Source organism: Pholcus phalangioides, unplaced genomic scaffold (genome assembly GCF_987345545.1).
Source record: "Pholcus phalangioides strain wild (caught in Gottingen) unplaced genomic scaffold, Ppha-v1.0 ptg000007l_1, whole genome shotgun sequence".
In the NCBI taxonomy this organism is placed as follows: Eukaryota; Metazoa; Arthropoda; class Arachnida; order Araneae; family Pholcidae; genus Pholcus; species Pholcus phalangioides.
Window position 1 is genome coordinate 34,099,892 of NW_028301600.1, and position 25,031 is coordinate 34,124,922.

At 34.4% G+C, this 25,031-nt stretch overlaps 1 protein-coding gene across 1 annotated transcript in view; it reads right to left on the bottom strand.

Moving 5' to 3' along the window:
- The window catches only part of MICU1 (Mitochondrial calcium uptake 1), an 83,151-nt gene extending 59,688 nt beyond the window's left edge, over positions 1 to 23,463 (bottom strand). Inside the window, exons 1-4 of the mRNA XM_089233087.1 lie at positions 23,388 to 23,463; positions 14,176 to 14,425; positions 11,897 to 12,092; positions 4,288 to 4,450 (exon numbers count right to left, since the gene is read on the bottom strand). Coding sequence (XP_089089213.1) covers positions 4,288 to 4,450; positions 11,897 to 12,092; positions 14,176 to 14,423 — 607 coding nt within the window. The 5' untranslated portion in view covers positions 14,424 to 14,425; positions 23,388 to 23,463. The remainder of the gene's footprint in view (positions 1 to 4,287; positions 4,451 to 11,896; positions 12,093 to 14,175; positions 14,426 to 23,387) is intronic.
- Positions 23,464 to 25,031: the final 1,568 nt, after the last annotated feature.

A 25,031-nucleotide genomic window follows, 5' to 3' on the forward strand; every position in this document is an offset into this window, starting at 1 on the left:
AATACAATTGAACGACCGACATTAGTTGACCCAAAATTGCAAAAAGGAACCACGGCTATACGCTTTTCGAAACTATATGAAGTTCCTTCATCAGTAACAGAAATGGTGAAAAGATTGTAAAATACTCCTTATAGCAGGAGTTACTCGCTGCTGTAGACAAAAGAGTCTAATTCAAAATGAACCGGCAGCAAGAGCAGAGGAGGAGGACAGAAAAAAGAAAAATGGCAAAGCCAATCGCAATCGAGAACGTGATAGTGATGGAGAAGAATAATTATTGTAGAAACTGTTGTCAGATTTTTGAGAAGGGTGTTGTGCTAGTTAGGTCGTTGACTAACTGGTTTGAGATTTTGTTGATGTGGAATTATTCGAAGAAGTCAAGTCAGACGGTGAGGGGCATTTTTGAATGATTTTGGCAGAAGAGAAGTCAAATTTATGGTCAAACGACCAGCAGTGTTGGGCTATAGATGAGCGGTTAGTTACATATCTTCTATGTTCATTTAAACCGTATTTTAGGCCACGTTTAGTTTGACCTATATATGATAATCCGCATTGGCATGAAATGCTGTAGATGCCCCAGTTGTTGAGTGGGTCAATGGGATCTTTTAGTTTAGAGAAGCTAAGTTTATTGACAGGGGGTTTGAAAACCACAGAAAAATTGTATTTTCGAAGGATTTTAGCAATGCGTTGGCTGGTTTTTGGGAAGAAAGGCAAAATGATCTAGTCTTTGTATTCAGGTTTTGGCTTGGTTGCGGAAGTGTTTTTAATAAGTGGGGCCGTTCAAGTATTACGTAAGCAAATTTTTAGACATTTTTGACCCCCTTCCCCTTTGTCAGTGAAACTCTGACCCCCCTCCCCCCCTTGTCAGCAACATTTCGTCAGCACTGCCCCTACCTCCCAACGCATATTATTGGGGATCAGAAATGTACGCGTTAGGGGAGCATGGGGGGGGGGGGCTTGAATCCCCCAGACGGAAAAAAAATATTTTAATGTAAAAAATATTCCTTAAAAAAATTAAAATTTCGAAAGAAAATACCATTATATGTTATTATAATCAATTTATGTTAATTTCAATGTTATTTGAAAGGTAAGAAATCAATTGCGACCCAGCCTTTAAGCAATATTTGGTAAGCCCTTGACCCACGGACCAAATGTGGCCATGAAGGTTATGTGATATGGCTTGCCCCCTCAAACCCAATTTTGTGAAAATGAACTAAGCGGCACATTTACAGATTGTTTAAATGACCCATGCCACAATTACAGAGTATTCAAGTGGCCGGTGGCACATTTTCAGATCACTAAAGTAGGCCGTAGCACATTCAAAGGCCACTTAAATAACCTGCAACACAGTTCCAGAACACTTAAACGATCCGTGGCACATTTCGAGATTCCTTGAGTGACATGTGGCAAAATTTTAGAGGACTACCTTTTAGTTTCTGTACAAATTCTACTGAATTTTTCGTAGTGTGTGTTATTGCAAGAGAGTGGTGAAAGGGGCCACTTTTGTGTTGAAGGTATGGAAGGTTTTGTGTTGAAGGTATGGAAGGTTTTGTGTTGAAGGTATGGAAGGTTTTGTGTTGAAGGTATGGAAGGTTTTGTGTTGAAGGTATGGAAGGTTTTGTGTTGAAGGTATGGAAGGTTTTGTGTTGAAGGTATGGAAGGTTTTGTGTTGAAGGTATGGAAGGTTTTGTGTTGAAGGTATGGAAGGTTTTGTGTTGAAGGTATGGAAGGTTTTGTGTTGAAGGTATGGAAGGTTTTGTGTTGAAGGTAAACCTGGCATTTTGTGCCAGGTTTTACACACTGCCCAAAGTCCACAAACCAGACATTCCACACGACCCATAGTCTCAAATATCGGCACTGCCTCGTACAAGCTTGCAAAACACCTCATCTCAATATTTTCCCCACTCTCTTGCAATAACACACACTACGAAAAATTCAGTCGAATTTACGCAGAAACTCCATACCTTCAACACAAAAATGGCCTCTTTTGTTGTGAAATCTCTTTTCACGAATGTCCCTGTAGAAGGCGCTCTTCGAAGTCTGGAGACTAGACTAACCAAATTCCATTTTTCCCAATTTGAAATCTCTGAACTGTTAGACCTTACTTGGGTCTGTCTCAACCAAAATACATTGTCTTTCAACAAACAATTCTATTGCATGACTGAAGGCCTTGCCATGGGAAACCCTCTCGTTCCTGTACTTTGTGACATCTACATGCAGTATTTTGAAACAAAACTCTTCAGTGAAATTCGTTTTCCTTTTTACGTCAGATATGTTGATGATTGCTTTGTTCTTCTCAATCGTAACAGTAACATCGACCATATTCTAAATACCCTCAATTCCATTGGCCCCTGTATTCAATTCACTATAGAGGAAAAAAACAATAACCAAATTACATTCCTGGATGTATTGGCCACTCGCCACAAACTTTCTCTACCACTGTCTTTTGCAAACCGTTTGCTGTTTCTCTACCTCCCCACAACCTCTCTGCGCATCCTCCGGCACAAAAGTATGCCTTGTTCTACACATACGTGAAGCGAGCCATTAATATCTGCTCCTCACCGACGCTACTTGTAGCTGAACTGAATATTCTAAGAGCAATAGCAGTCGATCGTGGCTACTGCAGCTCTCTCATTGATAATCTACACAGCAAACTTATTAAAAACACTTCCGCAACCAAGCCTAAACCTGAACACAAAAACTCGATAATTTTGCCTTTCTTCCCAAAAAACCAGCCAACACATCATTAAAATCCTTCGAAAATACAATTTTCTGTGGTTTTCGAAATCCCTGTCAATAAACTTAGCTTCTCTAAACTAAAAGATCCCATTGACCCACTCAACAACTGGGGAATCTACAGCATTTCCAGGCAATGTGGATTATCATATATAGGTCAAACTAAACGTGGCCTAAAATACAGTTTAAATGAGCATAGAAGATACGTAACCAACCAAGCGGGGATACGGATGAACTAACCGCTCATCCATAGCCCAACACTGCTGGTTCTTTGACCATAAATTTGACTTTTCTGCCAAAATCATTCAAAAATGCCCCTCACCGTTTGACTTGGACTTTTTCGAATCATTCCACATCAACAAAAACTCAAACCAGATTAGTCAACAACCTAACTAGCACAACACCCTTCTCAAAAATCTGGCAACAGCTTCTACAATAATTCTTCTTCTTCATCACTATCACATTCTCATTTGTGATTGGCTTTGCCATTTTTCTTTTTTCTGTCCTCCTCCTCTGCTCTTGCTGCCGGTTCATTTTGAATTAGACTCTTTTGTCTACAGCAGCGAGTAACTCCTGCTATAAGGAGTATTTTACAATCTTTTCACTGTTTCTGCTACTAATGAAGGAACTTCATATAGTTCCGGAACTCGTGTAGACGTGGTTCTTTTTTGCAATTTTGGGTCAACTAATGTTGGTCGTTCAATTGTATCAGAATCATAGTATTTCAAAGTATTCATAGTATTTCATGGCACAAGAGCCATGGGTTGTGCATGTGCGAATCACTTGTTTGCAATAGAAAAAAAATCATTAAGAATAGCACAGTGAAACCTGTGTAAGTTGACCACTTATGGCACAAGAAATTTCTGGTCAATGAAAAGAAATATTTCACAATCGGAATACTGGAGTAGCGAGAAGACAAGCAAGTGAAGTGGTCAGTCAACTGTGATAATGTATTCTAGTTGCCAATACTCTAATATCCTTGTCTAAGTGGCACCATAGAAATACATATATTGGGTTGCTAAGATACAAAGTCTTCTGTTATCTACCCCCAAAGCAGAATGTTTTGCATTATTCGGCAACGAATCCTCTGCTGACTGGTAATGGTCTGCAGTAAAAATTCCCACCATATAGTGTTTTCTACATTTTTCTTTAAATTCTTCCAGATTGTTCTGCGACGTAGGTCACAGATTTTGGCATATTCTGCTTTGGGGGTATCTACATGACTTCAGTATCCCTGTGTGAGGAGAGCCTTAGACAGGTAGTCAACTAATGAAATGAAGGTGTAGTTGTAGTCCTGTAGTCTTTCCCTGAAAAATGGTTCGACATTAATGCAATCAAACTATTCTATATAATTCTTATTTCTTTTGTGAAGAACCTTTTTTAAATTGTAATCAATATCAGGAAACTAAAAGCTTCCACACTGTATAAAATGCTGTAATTATCTAGCAAAATATCTTTTGGATATTGTCATTTTAGTTGAATATATTTTGGTGATTTGTGTGATGTTAAGCAAATAACCCTTTTTGTTTGATAAAAACTTGGAAAAATTTTCACCTTCTGGTTGTTTCACTCCTGGTGTCAGAGATCGTAAAAAATCTTCTGGTGTCATGAATATTTCTGAGTCACCATGCTCATTATATACCCTCAAAGTTGCAAAATATCGAAAAACTTTATCAGGAGTTGAATAAGCACGAATTCTATTTTCATATTCAATTATCTGAAATCCGAAAGAAATAATCTGTCAGATTAACCAGAATGGGTAACTCATTTTATTAGAAAAGGAGTTAAATAATTTAATAGATAAATTTACTTGATTTAAGAGAGAATTTTTTCATAAAACTCATGTTAACTAAAGTGATGTCACCAAAAGTTCCCTTCAAAGAATATACAATCATTATAAAGTAAGAAAGAAATAATGTGAAACATAAGCACCTTTGAAAAGGTCAGCAAAAAGATCAGAATACTTATATTAACTTGAAAAATAGTGATCACAAACAATTGTTTGTTCAAGCTTATCATTTTGCTCAATATTTCTGATTCCCCATACCCTGTAAATAAAAGGACACACAAAACCCATGAATTTACATAAAAAAGAAACAGATAAAGTGGAAGAATGTAACATTATTTGTTATAATTGGTCTTTGTTGAATTCTCGGGATAACATTTCACCATATAAAAGGAGCACCTTGTTTTTTTGTCTCATAATGTTTTAAAAAATTCCCAAACTGTCTAACACAAACTTTTTTATTACTACTTGCATGAGATAAGTTACAGTTTATATTTTTATCTTAGAATACATCTTATGTTTTGTGTTGATGACAAACATAAGCAACTATTTAGGGAACAAAAAGTATCATGTACAAAACAACACTATCATCTGAAAACTAATAAGCATATCAGAAAAGTAGGCCTACTAACTGATTCAAAGAGAACAAGACTGAAAAAATGTAACAACATCGAAGTCCATGCAACAACATGATTAGTGATACGAGAGGGCAATTTGACCCAAAAATTCCTCCTTTGGTGCATAGAATTAAGTTACCCTAATTTATGAAACCCAAAGTCACACAATATTAAAAGTGATAGTGCTGAAATTTGTCTTCTTAAGAACTAACTTTATTTTTAGTGATACAGCAAATACCCTGAAGTTATGCGATAGGTGAGAGCAACAACAACAGCGTCAGTCAAAGCACAGTTTTCCCATATGAATACACACATATAATAAATATTAGTTAATTAGAACCAAAATTTGAGAAAGGACATCTGTCTTTTTGCAATAGTGCTACTTGCTATGATACTCTTCCGTGGCTTTATAAAATTTAATTTGCCTTGTGACTGTAACCTGGTACTTAACCTTTAAACTGCTCCTATTGTATACAAATGATGAGCGCAGTGGCCTGTTGAACCATCCTCTGATAATTTACATTAAATTCTGAAAAATTTAAATTCTTAAGATGGCTTACAAACATTTTCTTTTTTCATTATATCTCTATTCTCTAACAGGCTTGCTTGTACTGTATTCCACCCTTTTATTTCAATTTTATTTGACATTTTTCAAGTCAGAGTTTAACTGAATTATTTTTCATAAAATAAAATTAAAAAAAGGAAATACTTTTTTGTTTGCACAGAGAGAGAAGCAAATCTCCAACTATTTCTGCAGCCAATGAATGCTGTGTAATACATCTGAGGACAGAGCAGGGGACATGGTAGGTTCATTGTAATATGCTTTGAATATTTTGAGAGCATTTTGGTCCATAGAGAAAAAAATGCTGTTTGTGTTTGGAGGCAAGAAAAACTTTTATATATGGGTTGAAAATAGTAGTTGAATTGTAATTGATGAGCATAACATCAAATGGTTTTTTTACGGACTGGCAATAATATTAAATTCCCAGCAATGAAACGTGACAGTTTACAAAAATGGTAAATGCCATACAAGCCTTGGGATTCAAAATCATGGGAAAGTTTTCATCTTCAAGAACTTCTATAGTTTATACTGTAGCTTTTCAAAAATCAGCATAGATTCATCACAAACATGGTAATTCGATTGACTAAATATTTGCTTGATTATCACTTATAAATCCCTACAATATCTTCAATAATCCTGTGATTCTGAATTCGTGTAACTCGGGGTATTCCTGTATCTTGAATAATTAAAAGCTATTTATTAAATTAGCTGCCTATTTATTAAATTATACGCAGATACAGGGATATTGCGAGGTGGGACGATAGCCCCCCCCTCGTTCAGTGAAAAAGTTGTATTATTGGCATAGGCAAGAGAGCAGAGCTAGATATTGCCCCCCGCCCCCGGTGAACTATGTACACCCTCGGTGATCCCCCTTATTTGAGGAGTCAGTATCTGTTTATGGTTACAAAGAGTGGAATTGATGATGCCACTAAATTTGTCTCAGCCAAAACCATATAATTTTAAAACTAATAAACATAATATGAAAATAACAACTCATTCTAAAGAGTAAAGAGTGCACAGAGATAGGGCTGAAGGCTATGAAACCATGTGATGAGCAGAATGAGGTGCTTATACATCAAGAAAACATGTTTTTGTAATTTTATTTGTTACTGATGCTATGAAGACATATTCTATGAAAAAGAAACCCTACACACACATCACATGGCCTCAACACAGAACAGACACTTTTTGAAGGATTTACACAATCAAATTTCGAGAAGCTCTGTGGACAGAATTCTGTTAAAACAGTCTAGAGCTATGTATATCAAGAAAATTTAAAAATTTGACAGAAATGGATGAATAAAGTAGAAAAGAAAGTAAATTAACAAGAAAAGAAGACACAAAAATGTGTGTGAGAGGTTAGAGATGTGTGTAATAAACATGGCCGCGGTATATATTGTGTCCTACACAACATGAAGTTTAGACAGTGCCAAGTTGATACAATTTTTTTTGTTTACCCAAACAATGCTATTGTTCTAATAGCCGAAAGAGGAAATGTTTTAATAGCTACACACACAATATACAATCATTCTGAGCAACACAGCTTTTTTAAACTTGAATTTGACATAAGATCTACGCAGGATACATTATCTACACACACACAACAGCCTTGTATTTTAACTTTTTATCCAATATTTTGAGAATCCATAAACTTTGAAAAACTGCCAATTCCACAGAATATGATGAAAATGTTTCATTCAATTCATCTAAAAAAGATGCAAATTACAGCATAAATTAAAGCTTCATGCACAAATTATTAGCTCTCACCAAAATGTCAGACTCTCTACGGGAGAAATATTAAAATGTCTTTGATACAGGCTAACCTTATAAAATAACAATGGTTTAAAAAAAAAAAAGACTCTTGAAAATCTCCTCCCAGGCCGAAACAATGCAAGTTCAATACATGCTTAGGAAACTTGAAAGTTTTAAGGATCCTAAATAACTTCGTGGATTGCTTGTTTTCTCAGAGGGAGAATTACCTTTATTCATGAGAGTCTATTTCAGTATTACACAGCACTGGAGTCCTTGATTCTTACAGGCTGTAGTTAAGTGGCCTCTGGGAAAGAGCTACTTGAAATTTTTTTTTTTTTCATGAAACTTGCGCACAATTATAGTTGAACTCAGTTACATTGACCGCGGTAGTTGCAACACTTCAGATATAATATCAATAAGTACCAGTTCAGGATGACTCTCATAGAGATCATAATGTTAATGAATCTTGCTTTGAATATCAATGAAATGCAATGAACTTGGACATGGCACATTTTTCTGAATTTTTGCTTTCACTTTTATGACATTTTTCTACAAAAATTTTAAAATTTGAACTCAACATATTGATGAAATGTTTGTCTGATTTTTTCTATTGCTAACTATTAAAACAAAACAAGATTCATTGCATAATTGTGGATCATTGCTTAGTTTCCATCCATTGGACACAAGAAGATTGGCAGAGTTCCCAGAAGCTGTGAATTCCTATTGATATTCCCCCCTTTTATAGTAACCTTAGCTAAAAGTATGTCTGGGGGGATCAAAATCCTTAACTTTGTTTAATTCATGCATTCATTATCTCTTCAAGCTTTCATTTGAAGGGACAACTGGAATTTGTTAAAGAACCTGCTTAAAGAAATACGTCACAGTGAAATTTTTTTTTTTTTAATCTTTCTACTTGTGTTTTTTTAAACAATTTTTTATTAGTGTTTAATAACAGTTGTAGTTTTTCTATCAAATCAGATTTTGAAAGTGTGTTGTATGTTTCTGGAAATGAAGACCCCACCTGAATGTTGCATAAGCTTTGTTTACTCTAGCATTATTTATATTAGGGTCGAATTGACCATTTCATGTTAGCATTTGATTGCATACTCTGTCAAAAAAAAAAATGTATCAAGAAAGAAGAGTCAAAACCATCATTAGATAAGAGTAAACAAACTAGATAAGAATAAACTGTATAATTAATGATTCTTTAAAATGCTTTCCATGTTTTTCTTCTAGATATTTATCTTCATAAGAAAAAAAGGTTTAAACCAGCATTCTTCACCTAGTACTTGCCTTACTTATATGATCATTCATGTAATGAATGTCTGCAGATTTTGGGCGAACACTCTATGGAATGGTGCCCGCTAGTTATCGACTTATGCACCTTGTACAAAATAATTCATGGTCCCACATATACAGTGAAACTTGGTTAATTCAAACTTTTACAAACTCTCTCTCTCTCTCCCCCCCCACTTGTTTTTTTTTTATCTACTTCTGATGTTAAAATTTTTTCAATTCACATTTTTTTTTTAATTTTTTGGATAATTCAATTATTTGGAGGGGAAAAAAATCATGATTTTTGTATGAGAAAATTTAGTTTCGAAAAATTCTACAAGTCAGATTTTATGCTTTCTTCAATCAATTTGTTAAACAAATTTTTAAAGACAAATAAAAGCTTAAAAATTCTGTTTTTCCCTTCACTTTTTTTTTGATAATTAATACCCATTTTAACATTGTTCAGCTAGAGTGCATCAAAAATGTGTACCACTTAATACCGATTATATTTTCTTTAACCTATTTTTATCGTCATTTAAAGTATGGAAAGTTCAGAATGTAATACGTTAATGAAAGTATATTTCCTTGATAGCATAAGAGTGATAAGCAAAATTTGGGAAACTGTTTCATAATGGATGATCATGAACTGTTTCTGTAAATCAGGCTTTAGACATGGTTAAGAAATTCTGCAGTGATGCTGATTCCAAAAGAGAGGAATAATATAGCAGCTAAGATCAATCATTATAACTGAAGGGTCGGGGAAAAATGGTTTCAGTCCAAAAAAAATTAAAAACTAATATTTTTGTGGTTTTTCTAGCTCAGAATTTTCTCTTTCGACCATGTAAAACACCAGAAGCAAAAATGCTTTCACTCCGCTGTAATAAAGGAAGAAAGATACAGCATGGGAGGGAGCAATGATTTTAGTCAGTGTGCAGATAGAAAAACGACCAGAGTCCACCACATGTGCAGTAGAAAAGGAATGTGTGACATACGCAGAAAGAGATACCAAATTTCTAAAGGAAAACTTTCTTTTCCGTCTCCTAAAAAATTTGGTTTTATGGATTGAAACCATGTTTCCCCTGACACATCAATTATAAATTATTAAAATTTGTGAAATTTTTTTATAACTAAATGATAAAATTGTAATAATTGATGATTATTATCCTATGTGAATGTTGATGATTAAGTTGCAATTTGTAGTAATTTTACAGATCTGGAATAGATTAATTAAATAATTAAATTTTTGGATAATTCAAATTTTTTTTCCAGTGACTTTGTTCTTCAAACTAACCAAGTTCGACTGTACTTCATGTTTTTCAGAGATAATAGAACTAACTCTCACACCAGAAGCCATTCATTGTGTATACACATCCCTTTTGCAAGAAAAAACTGCCTGAAGTACTGCTCCTTATGTTGAGCAGGTAGTGTATAACTTACCATCAGACTTGGTCTTGTCCCCTACATATTTTTTGTGACATGTTGTCTTTCCTGACGAGGTATCCGTTCTGATAATTGTTGTATATATATTATACAAGAGTAGAAATATATGACATCCATATTGTTGTTATGGGCATCTTTTTCTCAGCCACCTAATTGGGCATTTTGCCTGTTGTATTTGTATTATCATATTTGTTAAAATTTTAGATTTGAAATAGCATGTAGTTGAAACAAAAATTAACAAAGACGACATAAAATTTTGAATCCAAAACTTTAAAGTAAATTTCTTTGTCAATTTAATTTTCAGCTAAATGCTATTTCAATTTAAAATTTTAACAAATATGATCATGTTTATGTATAACACTGTATATTTCAGCTGACTAAAGCACTGGCATAATGTGACAATTTTATTCAACTCTTAAGTTTGTTTTCAGCATTAATCTATTTTGCTGTTTTATATATTTTAAAATTTATTTGTGCTTATATACACTGTATATATATTGTAATTATTTACAGAATTTTTTTTCCTTATACAAGTATTGAGATTTTTATTATTATTGTTCTTATCTGCTAACACTTCTGCATTGTATGATTTTTGTATCTTGTATGCATTTCTGTGATACATTTTGAGTATGAATATCTGTGTCACAATGTGAGTGGAAAATCATAAGTTGCCTTTCACAATTTAATTATAATTAATTATGTAATTATTAATTACTTAAATTCTTTCACATTGACCCTATAGAATCAGGGAACATAGAAATTAACTGCAATTTGGAGAGCAATATTGAGACTGCAATTTGGTCCATAAAAAGAACTAGACTACAAAAAGTCTGTCTATATAGTACAATTTTAATGGCAAGGTTCATAGAAAGAAATAAACTGTGATTGGAGGCAATAAAACATCTTTCACCCACGGGTTGAAATTAATTTTAGAGTTTCAGATCTGACATTGTCAATAATGAGCTACTTTACCTCACACCAACTCCGGTCATATATTGCTGTACGAAAATTTCGGAAAAGTGGAATTGGGTGGGAGATGAAAGTGCCATCAGTATCTGTGGTTGTCCTAGGCTCAGTAGGTAAAGAACTTATTTCTGATGTTCTTTGCCTGGATTCGAACTCGTAGACCTTGATGGTAACCTTCATAGTGGAAGACAAGCATCTTACCACTGCACCACTCGGGCACGTCAATAATGAGCTTAAAACAATTTTTAAGAGTGGCAACAATGTTGCACTTGCGCTTCAGGTATAACATTGTGACCAGTCTACAAAAATGACAAATGCTATACAGGCTCTGGGATTTATTTCTGGCAAACTTTTCATCTTTAAGAGCTTGGCAGCTTATACCGTAGTTGCATTTAAAAAAAATCTGATTGCCCAAACAATTCTTACTTGATTATCACTTCCTTATTCCTATCATCTCTGTAATAATTCTGTGATTTATGAATTTGAGGAATGTGTATTTTCACAGAAAATCATGTAGCTATGAATTCGCATAACTCATTGTAGCGTAAGTTAGGGTGTTACTATAATCATGTTTGTCTCATAATGAACCAGAAACATTAAATTTTTTTGCTTATCTCTTGAATACATATTTAAAATCTAAATAATGAATAAAAATTTTGAGATTTTTTTACAGAAAAATAAACGGGTGCTGGAGGAGTGAAAACAATCATAAAAACCCCATTAAACAATTATGTGGATATAATGATACATATTTACATGCATTACCTTTCTATCACGAAAACCAGGACGGTCTCCTTTTTTTTTACTTTTTGATGGAACATTGGTAGAGGGTGCTGACTCAACAGAAGGTTCTTCATTATTTTTTGCACTGGATTTTTTGCTATCATCTTCAAGAGCTGAAGCTGCATCTACTTTTTTAAACAAGCTTTTTAATTTTTTGAGTGGTTCCATTTTGATAACCCTGAAACAAAATGATATAAATAAACATTGAATTGTATTTTAATAATTAAAAAAATATGATACAAGGAGTAATAATATATGTATCACAGTGATGAATGAAAAACAATTCAAGTACTAGCCACGTTTATTTGTAGAGCAAATTATTTTTTTCCCTAAAAAAGTCCAAAATGTTTCTTCTCCTTCATATTCTGGGACTTAGTGACTCTTGTCTATGCAGAGGCTCCAATATAAAGAAAAAATTGACTGAGAGGAGGGAAGAGAGTAAGGTTACCAGAATATGCAAGATTCAAAGATATATGTTGGGGGGGGGGGGAGAACATGTGTAGTATTGTATAATCCCTGAATTACTAGAAGAGGAGCTTACCCTACCGCAAAATAGGAAGGCTCAAGTAACCTAAGCTTCCCCCAAGGAAATTTGTAATTTGATCTAATAATAATGATAGATAAAAGTTTAGATTATATTTAAAAATACAGGGTATCCAGATCAAATATTCCTAATTTCAAAAGTCATTAAAAATCAGCAATGTCACATAGGAGATATTAGGCAAATTTGGCTGTCCAACTCTGGGAGTTTGGCGACACATTTTGTGAAAGCATCATTATGTACACTGCCACTGTTGCAAGTGAGAAAAGAGCAAAATTGTGAGACCACAGGAGAAGGCAGAAATATCGCTGTGGTATGATGTAAAAAATCAGTTACAGCAGCAGAAAGGATGTATTGAATTGTGTACGGAAAAGACACACCCAGGGCTTACCACAGATCCTGGCTTCAAAACTAGTGAAAATCATGACTGAAATATTTTAAATAGTGACCAAATAAGCAATGAAATTTTGATTAGCAGGTAAAGTACAAACCACTTCTACCCGTTTTTGAAAACGCATTTTGATGGAACTTCAAGATGAACCTTTCTTTACATAATTAGTGAAATAACTGTTGTAATTTTATCAGATAAATGACTAATCTTTGAAGTTTTTCTAGCATTTTCCTGTATAACAAAATGAACTTGGCTGGAATGTGGGTTCATAACATTTGGGCTGTGAAACGTGTTCGTAAAAAAATTAACACCAGTTTGTAGCCTGCAAGTACATTTGGCTTGTAGATTGAAAAGATTGTGCACCCCTTCATTAAAGCAAAGAACGAAGGGAATATTTCCTAATTTATTCATTAGCATGCACCAAAGTAATTTTATGCTAAACAAAGACTAACTAAACCGAGACATCCAGTTCAAAATAAGTAATTTTGTGGGAATGGAAAAAAGTCTAATTAATCTATCACAAAAGAAATGAAATGCCAAATTTATGGTTTAATTGGTTTTTATTTTGTAAAGGGTCCATTTTTCACAACTGGAAGTTTGTGAAGGGCCCAGAAAACTGACCCAAATTTTAGCTGGATCGACTCCTGATAACGCTCCTTGAACCATACAAGAACTCAAAATCGCCTTGAAGGATGAGCGGGACAAAATCCCCCAAGCTCTTCTGCATAATTTGTGGACAGTATGCAAAACAGATGCCAAATGTGCATCAGTGTCTCAGTAGGTCACACCTCATACTGAAGAACTCGTATTGTTCCACATTTCCAGCAGAAAGCGTATTAATTGTTTATTACTTTATAAGTAATAAACAATTAATTGTGTATTACTTATTGCTTTAATTTTAATTTCTTAGATTGCAGACTTGAAAAGGTTGAGAATCACTGCATTACAGTAAATAATTATAATTGTTATAATGATGTATGCCTATATGTTAAAACTCTGATATACTTCAAACACAACACTAAATATATATTTTATAGCCAATATTTCTGAAAGGTAACGTGAATTACGGCCGTATTCACCAACACAGTGTAAACTGCAATCGCAGGTGAAAGTATTGAAGATTGAAACGGATTGGTTAAATTGAGGATTTTAACCAATCTGTGTTGATCGCTAATCCTTTAACCTGCCATTGTAGTTTAAACTGTGTTGAATACGGCTGCTACTGATGTTAATTTTGCCTGAAATCTTTCCTAGCACAAGAGTAAAGATGGAATGAAATAAATTCATTCCATATTCACAAGAACAAGAAAAAATGAAGATTATACTCACCATTCCCAATCAATAAGAGAACTAATCATGACTACAGATAAAACACCTACATACAAATGATGTACTAAAGCTGGTTTGAATTTTTTATGGCTAAAATTTCTAACACCTCTGCTAGGAACAAGAAGAAAAGTAGACGGGTCAAAATATAAAGAGTAACAATTTTTCCAGATACAACCAGGAATCATACTGTGCAAACAAGGATGTTTCAACCAAGAATTGGTATGCTTTACAAGTACACGGAATGCCATCACTAAAAAGAAGAGGAATACAATTTATACAATGTAATACTATAGACAATGTGAAACAATTGCAATAAATATATTACAGTAAAATTCCTATGCAATGATACTCAAGTGACCAGAGAAATGCATTGTTATACAAGATTTATCACTATACAGCAAAACCTGTCTATTATGATACTGTAAGCACCTATAAAAATATTGTTATAGACAGGTTATCATTGTAAACAGTGTGAGTATTAGTCCATAGGCGGAGATAGACTTGGAAGTCTGGGGGGGGGGGCACAATGATGATGCCAATTCATATATACATTAGATCAGTCGACTCCACCTTTGACGCTGGGGGGGCATGCCCTCCTCGTATTTCCGCCCATGTATTTGCCCCATTTCCTATTAAATAGGAATTCCACCGGGACCAAAGAAAATATTGCTATAGGCAGGTTTATCGTTATAGACAGTATCGCTACACAACATGAACAGGTATTACCTATGCTCATTATTTTTTAAGAAAAAGTTCCAGAATACAGTGGTACCATATTAATAATAAAAAATTTTATTCCTTTTTCTCAATTCTTATTAGAACATTGAATATTTATGATCCGTAAATCTGGGAAATATATTTTAGCAAAAAATATTTTTCTTGTTTTATTATTCCCGTCAATAAATTATCAATCTGTTTATACAAAATATTTATGCAATAAGACCTAATATCCAGAACAACCAAAATAAAGTTTTACATGTGTGGGCTGAGAGGATGACCACCAACTGCCATTCCATCAAGTAAAAAAAAAAAATGTTTGGACATCATGTGAAATATCATTTAAATAACAGTTCCATCATTAATTCATGCCAGGAACGGTATCCTTTTGAAAATAATTAAAAAAAAATGGCATGCAAAAAGGCCATGTTGTTAATTGATAATATATCAACATATACTACTACTACATCATGTATGCACCAATGTATAAACATTCCTCTGAGGAATTTCTAACAAAATGGTGCATGCCGGAATGCATTGTATATGTACATACGTGGCCTAAGATATTTATGATGTCAAAGTTATGAGTGTTTCCTGTTAAAGAAATGCGGTCACCTGAATTCTAAATCAGAAGTGTGTCTATTATGTATACACCTGAATTTTCTCTTCTTTATGCAAGTATCATGTTAAGGTCTGCCTGCTTTCTGTAGAAAGAATTTTTTAAAATGGAGACTGGTTTCATTCCCGCCTCAAAGTTGGAAAACTGCAGAAAACCAACTTCAGCTGACCACCTGAGGGTCAAACCTGGATCTTTGCTATCACCATATAGACCTACTACTACTTAACCATACATGTAACTTGTATGCATTTTTCTGGGGAATTTCTAATGCATTGGTACTTGAATGTGTTTTGTGTGCTAGGCCTAAATATAGTATATATGTGGTCCTACAGACCACCACTGTGGTGCCGGTGGGATTCAAACCTGGGTTCTTGTGATGCGAGTCAGTCACTATGACTACTCCCCCACCACAGCGTTCTCAACATATACCACAAGACAGGGAGCCCTTGATATAACTGTCACGTTATCACTGCCCTGATGGAGTGGTTTCAAATTGTGTATTAAAACTTCAGTTAGCATTGTCAAATTTTGTCAAGATATTTATGTGTGCTTACTCATTGATTAGATGCAGTGATTCCCAATGTAGGGCAATTTGATTTTCAAGGGGGGCAAATGGAGTTTTTCTATGAAGGATTGGAACCTCACGAACTCCCTTTCATTTTCTATATCAGTTCAAATTTTTAAATAATTATTGAGAGATGACTCTTTCTCTTTTATTTTTCTCTTTCAGTGGTAGAGGTTTAACTAAGGGTTCTTAATGTTTTGTGTTCCATGGAAAAATTGTGCCAGTAAGATCAAGTCCATGAACCCCCTGTGCCCATAAAATGAAGGCCATGAACTCTTTTACAAAATAACATTCTGTATATAGCAATGTACAAACAATGAGTTAATTGAGAATAAGAACTTACCGGGCTGTTAGGTCATGGACTGTTATTTTTTTCCTGATGCTTCACCCACAGGTGTGGTGAGCATCTTCAGAGGTGAATCTGGTACTCTGAGTGCTGACGAGGTGCCCTTCTTATCAAGTTTTCTGGATTAGTTTGCTATAGATTGTTGTCGTCTGCATTCAGTAGTATCAGATTCACCTCAGAATATGCTTGCCACACAGCTGCAGGGGGAACGCTTGAAAGAAATAGCAGACTATAACCTAACAGCCCAATAAGTCCTTATTCTCAATTAGATGCCAGCTGTCAAAGCATATGCCAATGCAATGAGTAAAGCTCATCCAAGCTCACAGACTCCCCCCAAGTCTATACCAGGACCCCTGATAAAGAACGTCTGCTTTTGACTAAGTAAAATATCGATGTTTTTTATCTTGATTTCAGAAGGCATTCGATCGGGTCCAACATGGTAAACTCTTCAAATGTTTATACGAGATTGGGGGCAACTTGCTGAATTGGATAGAATCACGGTTAAGAGATAGGTCACAGCGGGTTATGGTGAATGGGAAATTCTCTGATTGGACAGGTGTCACAATTGGAGTCCCTCAAGGAACTGTACTTGGTCCCATCCTTTTTTCACTTTTTATCGATAAACTCGATCAGGGTATTGATGGAATTGTTAGCTAATGGGGGTAGTCGGGAATCAAAGCGATAGGAAGTTGCTCCAGACCAACTTAAACAGGATTACAGCATGGGCAAATGAATGGAGCATGACGTTTAGCATTGACAAGTGCATGGTCATTATGGTTCAAACAACCCACATATCACTTATGAGTTGAAATGGTATTATTATTTCAAATGCAACTAGGACAATCAATCTGGGTATTCTTATTCACGAGCGCTTAGGTTTTCAGAACGCTGCTCAGCGGTGGTCAAAAAAGTGCTTTGAATGCTCGGTTTAATCCTTAAAAGGTATCTCTGCGTTTGCCTAAAGTGATTCTTCCACTTTTCCAGGGCTTAGTTTGTCCTGGACTGGAGTATGCCGTTAGGGTTTGGAGACCTTACTTACAGACGGATATGGATTTGTTTGAGGGGGTGCAGAGAAGAGCTACACATGCTCTTGTTGGTACACTGGGCTTTAGTTACGAAGTGAAACTTCATTTTTTAAATATGTTAACATTGAAAGAACGCAAGTGTCAGGGGAATATGATCAAAGTGTTTAAAATTTTCAATGGGATGGATAGGATGGACCAAGAATTATTATTATTAATACACAGGCAATCGACTGCTTTGATGGGGGATAGAAGTTTCGATTGGTAAGGGACAACTCCAGGTGGTGATGTCGTAGGGAGTTTTTCTCTAATAGGGTTGTGAATAAATTGAATAGCTAACCTCCGGGGGTCATGAATTCTAACTCAATTTGCCCGTTTAAAAAGAAATACGATAAACATGTTAGGGTAAATGGAGAAGCTATTCATACTTTTTTAAAATTAAAACAAACATCAAATTACATGATACAAATGCAAAATGTAATATACAAATACAAACATAAATTACACAAAGACAACGGCACAAAATACGCACATATATTACATGCATTATGTAGCCCCAAAGGACGGTAAGGTCATGGCCTTCACAACCTGGAACAGGGCCCCTAGGCTGGGATCTGTTGCAGGCCCTACGATCACACTTTTCACGGGCCCTTTTATAGTTAATTTATAGCGTGAAAAAATAAAAAATGATGAGAATTGTCCCGGGTCCTGTCAGCCCCACCCTTGTGGGCCCCAAAGCAGAATGTTTAGCACTGTTCTGCGACGAGCCCTCAGCTGACTGGAAATGTTCTGCCTTAAAAATCCCCAAACATGTAATAGTGTTTTTTTTTGCACTTTTTCTTAAAATTCTTCCTAATTGTTCTGCAGTAGCGCTAACTGTTCTGCGACATCCGTCACAGATTTTGGCACATTCTGCTTTGGGGCTTGTGGGGGACATGGGTAAGGTCCTTCCAGCTGGCTTATATATATGATTTTTATTATTGATTTTTTTTTCTTCAGCAACAGTTTTTATATATTAGATGTATTTTATTATATACATGTTATTAACATGCACATTGGACAATAATTAATTTCAAATAATTGCATTAATATCTGTGTTTTTGATCATATTAAAGGTATTGTATTCTGTGTTTCTATTACTATTTGCGTGATTATTAGAGTAGACGAAGTTCATTATTTTTGGGGAAATGTAATACAAAAACTTTTTTGAAATGTTTTATTACTCTCAGGCACTTGATAAATATTTCTATATCTATTCGAGAGGTTCTATTTTCATTTTTTACTAACCATTCTTCATTTTTGATAAATTAAAAAATTCTGTACATGTAGTTCTGTCTCAGCGTGAATATGCGACAATGAATTTTTTTGTTATCTATTGGAACATTTATTAATTCCCTTAATTTATTATAAAGATTACCTAAATTGTGTATGTTTTCATAATACGCTCCTCCCCAGACACATATTAAATCATTTATATTTGAGTAAACCCATGCATAGAAAATATCTTTTCAGACTCCTGAATACATTCTGAGTTTTTTTAAATCATTTTTACACTATGTATGTTCTATTTTAGATTATCTTGTGTAACTATTCCTAAGTATTCATAATTAAAAACTACCTATTTCTTCCCAATCACATTCTAATAGTGGATTTCTGTACTATCATTTATATTTCTTGTTTTTGTGCACATAAATTTAGAGCTTTCTGTGTATTTATTTTTAATTGATGTTTAACTAGTCAGTGATTTATTTTTGATAAATCTTTTTCTGTTTTTCTAATCAGACTATCTATTTCTGTATCCTCAACATATAAAACAGCGCCATCTGCAAAAGATATAATGTTACCATTGAGATTTACTTCATTTATGTAAATTAAAAACAGTATCGGCCCCAAAACCGACCCCTGTGTGAGACTCCTTTTTTTATACAAATACAAATACAAATACAACGCCACAACAGGCAAACCGCCCAACGAGGTGGCTGACTTAAGAACATCATGGATCCCCGAGCCCCTACCTACTACTGCTACACCACACATGCACCCCCCCCGCGGAACCCCCCAACGAATCGGTACATGCGGGAATGTGCGTGTACGTGTAGTGCAACCTGACGTAAAGTTTGTTTCTGTGTAATGCTTGTTATGTGTAGCGCTGTCATCTGCCCCCAGATTTTCTAACTATGAGTGAAGTGTTATGATTGAATGATTTATCGTTGTAGGACTGTTGCTCTCTGTGGCGAGACTTTTTAACAGGGAGATCGGCTCGCATTTGCGCCTTGAAGTTGGGAACCACAGAAAACCAACTTCAGCCGACCACCACTGTGGGGTTCGAACCCGGATCCTCGCATCACGAGTCCGGCACTATAACTTTACTATAACTTTACTTCCTGAAATTCTCTAATTTTTCTCTATTATGACAGCTTGTCATCTATTGTAGTAGTAAGATTTAAACCATTCCAAGATATTTCCCCTTATACCGGCTTAATATAGTTTCTCTGTTAGGATATTTAGATCCACATAGTCAAATGCTCGTTTTAGGTCCAAAAATACTATTATTGAATATTTTCATTTATTCCATTATTTATCAAGCCTGTTAATTTTAGAATTGCTATTTCCATATTTTTGTTTTTTTTGGAAGCCATATTGATTGGTTGCTATGAATTTTTGATTTAGGAAATTGATCAGTTGGTATTTCATACATTTTTCTAAAATATTTGAAAAAATCGGGAGACTCGAGATAGGTCTATAGTTGTTTGTATCAGTGGAATCTCTTGTTTTATAAATAGGATGCACAAGGGAATTTTTTAGTTCAGAATAAAGTACTCCATTTGTTATTGAAGAATCCACCAAATCCTTTAACACATCTATGTGGTAGTGGGAAATTATTTACATCATTTTTGGCATAATTCGATCATATATAAAAACCACTTGTTTTATTTTCTTTCATTTCTGCCACAATTTATCTCAGTATTGACTTTCAGTTTCAAGGTACAGCATGGAATTTATTGAAGTGTCCAAGGGCCTTTTGTTCCATACATATACAAAAATCAGCATTTTCCTCATTATTTATATTTCTTGTGATAAATTCATGATTAAATTTAGTTGCAATAATTTATTTTTCAAAAAGAGAACTTGCAAAATTATAATGTATATGTATAGAACAAAAGGCTCTTGGACACTTCAATAAATTCCATGCTGTACCTTGAAATTGGAGTTGGATTTTCAAAAACTGGTGTGTATATATATATATATATATGAAATCTTTGTTTTACAATCTTTATTTAATACATTTTTTCTAATTTGCCATTGCAATCTTTTATTGTTTTCACAAGCTTTAAACCTTGCCTGGAAGTATATTTCTTTTACCTTTTTTCAATTTTCAAATTTTTGTTATAACTTTTGTACTCTTTCTCATATAAGATTATGTGTGGATTTTTTTAAAAATGTTTTTGTATAATTTTTCGTTGTGATTTATTCTGTCAAGTATTTCTTTAGTTATCCATTGTTTTTTATTTTTCTTGGGGTATTTTTTTTGTGGATTTAGTCCAGAGATTAGTATTCATTGTTATAATATTCATGAGATGTCTATTTATTTTGTACTAAATCATTTTCTCGTACGCAATTGAAATTTATTTTTGGTATGAAATGTTCCAATTTTTGATAATCTATTTTTATTATTTCATCATTTTCATGATTTAAATTCCCTTCTTGTTTATCGAAAAAGGTTATAATTTCTAATGTTGGGTAGTGGTCAGTGATATCAGTGTTAAATACTGTGAAGTTTTGTGAAGTATTCCGTTTTGTTCTATAAAAGACATGACCCATGCATGTGCAACTTTTCTTTGTTGGGAAATCCATTTATCGCCATTATGTATAGATATTGTGATGTTCCATTAGTTACTATATAGATCAATGTTCATATCGCCGACAATTCATGTGTTTGGGCATTGTATTATATTTTATCATGTATATATAGTTTTTAGTTTTCATGATTGAATTTTTAATTGGGGGTTACTGTATTTTAGAAATACATGACATCCATATTTGTTACGGGAATCTTTTTTGCAGCCACCTCGTTGGGCATTTTGCCTGTTGTAGCCTTGTACTTGTATTAAAAGTAGACAGAAATGGTAGGGCGGGGGCAATGACCCATTTTAAAATTTAAGGAGGCAAAGCAAAAAAGAATAGTGCTTACATTAAAAAAACCTTTGTTATGGAAATATGAAGTTTCATTGGTGGGGAAGGGAGTACCGCTGACAAAAGTACGGGGACATCAGGATTTCATAGATACTGCAAATCAGTTTTCACTTTAATAGCATCAATCTTCGTAACCGCAATCTCTTCTATGTCCCACCATACCAAACTAACGTGTTGGAAAATTCTTTTTTCCACTTCCAGAGGTGTGGAAGTTCTCATGTGCTTTTTGACTTTTTTGTATGCACATATGGTATTATTTGTATTATATTTATTTGTGTTAGTATTATTGTGCTGTTTATGTTTTTTACTTTTTCCTTCACTCCACTATAATTGGGCATATGCCTGTTGTGTAAGTTTATAAATAAATATGAAATGAAATTATTAATTAAAAACATATACATGATTCACTGAATATAAATTTTCTAGTTTTTATTTATTTATTCAATATTGTTTCACTGAGGCCTATACGAGAGGATGCATAAGTTTATGTATGACAAAAATGACGATATTGATGATAAAGGAAAATTTGGAAATCGTAGTACAATCTACAATATTTGGTGGTAGGTTGTTCCAGTCGATAATAGTTCTTGGGAAGAAGCTAAATTTGTGACAATCTGAAGAAAAATGGGCTGTAAGTCTAAGAGAGGAGAGCGGTTAGATACTGAGTTGGCGCTTGAGCTCTGATATGGAGACAGATGAAGACCAACAGTTAAAAATGAAGCAAGTGGACTTACTTTGGATAGATTCTAATTTGTCTATGTTGGTTTGGATATGGGGTGGGGGGTCCCAGGCATAGGAGAGAGCAGGGAGGATACATGTCTGGTAGCACAGGTAATGGAGTTTTCAGGTTATGATGAAGGAAAAAGCGTTTTTGGAGACATTTATCAAAAATATAATCAATCTGAAGATTCCAGCGGAGATCGGAAGAGATTATAATGCACAGGTATTTATAATGGGAAACCTCAGAGATCAAAGAATTGTTTATCGCGTAAGGGAAATCAAGGGGAATTCATTTACGGGTAACTTTCATAAAAACTGTTTTTGAGGAGTTGCGGCAATTCACAGGTTGAGCACCATTCGGAAAAAATGTTAAGGTTGTGTTGGAGAGATTCTTGGTTGGATATATTGGACACTGTTTTGTAAATGACACAATCACCTGTGAAGAGTCTGATACGACAGTTTACAGTTTATGGAGTCCAGCAGATCATTTATATAAATTAGAAATAGTAATGGCGAGAGGACTGAACCCTGGGGTGTGCCACACTTGACATGAAGAAATGGGGAGTTCTGGCCCTTGAATGAGACAAACTGGCTGCTGTTATTAGTTTCTTTCCTGTATTCCTGATGAAAAATAGAGCAAAAATTGGAATATTCATAGCAAATCATGAGGGATTTTTAAAACCAGAACTTAAATGTACTTCATTTACATGATGTTTAATGGACTATTTTATGAAACAAACTTGCCAGTATTTCATAAAATATTAAACATTTTGCTTCTATTCTGCCTGAATCTCATTTTAATTTAAATATTCAATAGCAATTCAAAAGCAATCTAATGTTTTTATAAAACAGAGAGCTGTTTTCAAGAAATTCAAGTAAATGAAAATTTTGAAATTGAAATTATAATATTTTAGCTCAACCGATACCATATCGATTTTTATACTTTATTACTGCAATCATTATTGGTAGATATATCACAGAAATTTTTATTAACTCAAGTAGCTTCATGAAAATAGTAAATTATAGAACCTTAAAGAAGAATCCATTGAAAAGAGAAACACATGCCAAGCTTATCCGGCGTTGCCACATTAAAAAAACCTATATGTGAAATCATAACTATGACCATATTTCGAAAAACGGAAAATCTCATCGGAATACAATTCACGTTAAGAATTGAAATATAGTGCAGCTGCTTTTAATGTGACACAATGGGATTTGGAGTTTCTGATAACAATAACCAATTGATAACTATATACCAAAATCCCGGTTGTAAATTCAATGACCATGTGTTCCGTTCCATCGGACAGGTCGTGTAGAAACCATGGAGGAAAGAATACATGATCACTGAAGGTGGTTATTCTTTCCTCCATGTGTGGAAACGCAAGGCCATTAAAAAGGGCTGTCTCACGGGGCTATAGCCTTTTAGTCGATACCAGCTAGAACCCCTTTATACAGACCTTTAGTCCGACATGGAACTGTGTAATTTTTGTATTATGAATTGCGGTACTTTTTATAATGTGTAATACGTTCCATAAACTTCCTTGTGAAAGTCTTCCCGCCAGGGAACTGTGAACGTGGTCAGTTGAAAGGAACTGACGATGAATTGAAGAAAGGGATTTTTTTTGCCTTTTACACACCCCTTCACTATATGGCAGCGCTACACGTACTGGATCATAACGGCTATTACGGCCCGATCAGGACATTGTGAATTAAGTACGGAAATTTTTGCCTATAAAGGAGCCTTTTGACCTCCCCCCACATAGTCTTGCAGATTGATAACCATAACTTTTTGGTAAAAATGAGTCCGGTTCAACCTAAGATTAAAATATGCAAAAAAGAAAAACTTCCGTCGAAAAAAAATTGATAACATTAATCGAAGTCCTTATAACTACAAAGTAATTTTTTCCATGTAATGATATTGGTCCGTTCCGTACTTGGCGAAAGTGATAACATTACCAGAATGATAACATTATTCGTGATTCTGATAAGCGGCGTTTTCTAATACGCAGCGGTGGGATTCCAATAAGCATAGTTTTGCGATTTTGAATTATTACAGTTGGTTTTTTTCGAAAAAAAATTTGACGAAATGAGAGCATTTTCACTGAGACAACGACGATGTCGTTTTTTTTAAAATATTATAGTTATTGTCGTATTTTTTAAAATATTATAATACTAAAAAAATTCTATCTTGTAAAATACTAGTGAATTGGTCAACCTATCTGTGTCCGTTATTTTGGAACCTCTGAACAAAAATGCTTTTGTGTTTAAGTTTGCTGCAATTGTATTTGCTTTATGCATAGGGTGACCATACATCCCGTATTTCCCGGGACAGTCCCGGTATTTTCTCTTTTTTTGGCCGTCCCGACTTTTTGGCAAAAGTGTCCCGGTTTTTCCCGTATTTCACACGAAGCCTACTTGAATTTTTATTCTTTATTAAAGTCGAAGATTGAAATTATTTTTCAACTCAAATTATTTTATGATAGTTACAACTATATATGGGATATTAATCTCCCACATTTGCCTTGGTAAACTTTTTTTTTCCGTGGAATACATTTTAATCCACTGCAATTTGCAGTAATGCATCATTTCCCGCCATTGTGATTTTTCCGTAATTTCAACAATATTTGGCAACTTTGTTTGGTTTTGGCGTCGTTTTTGGCGATAATTGTGAAG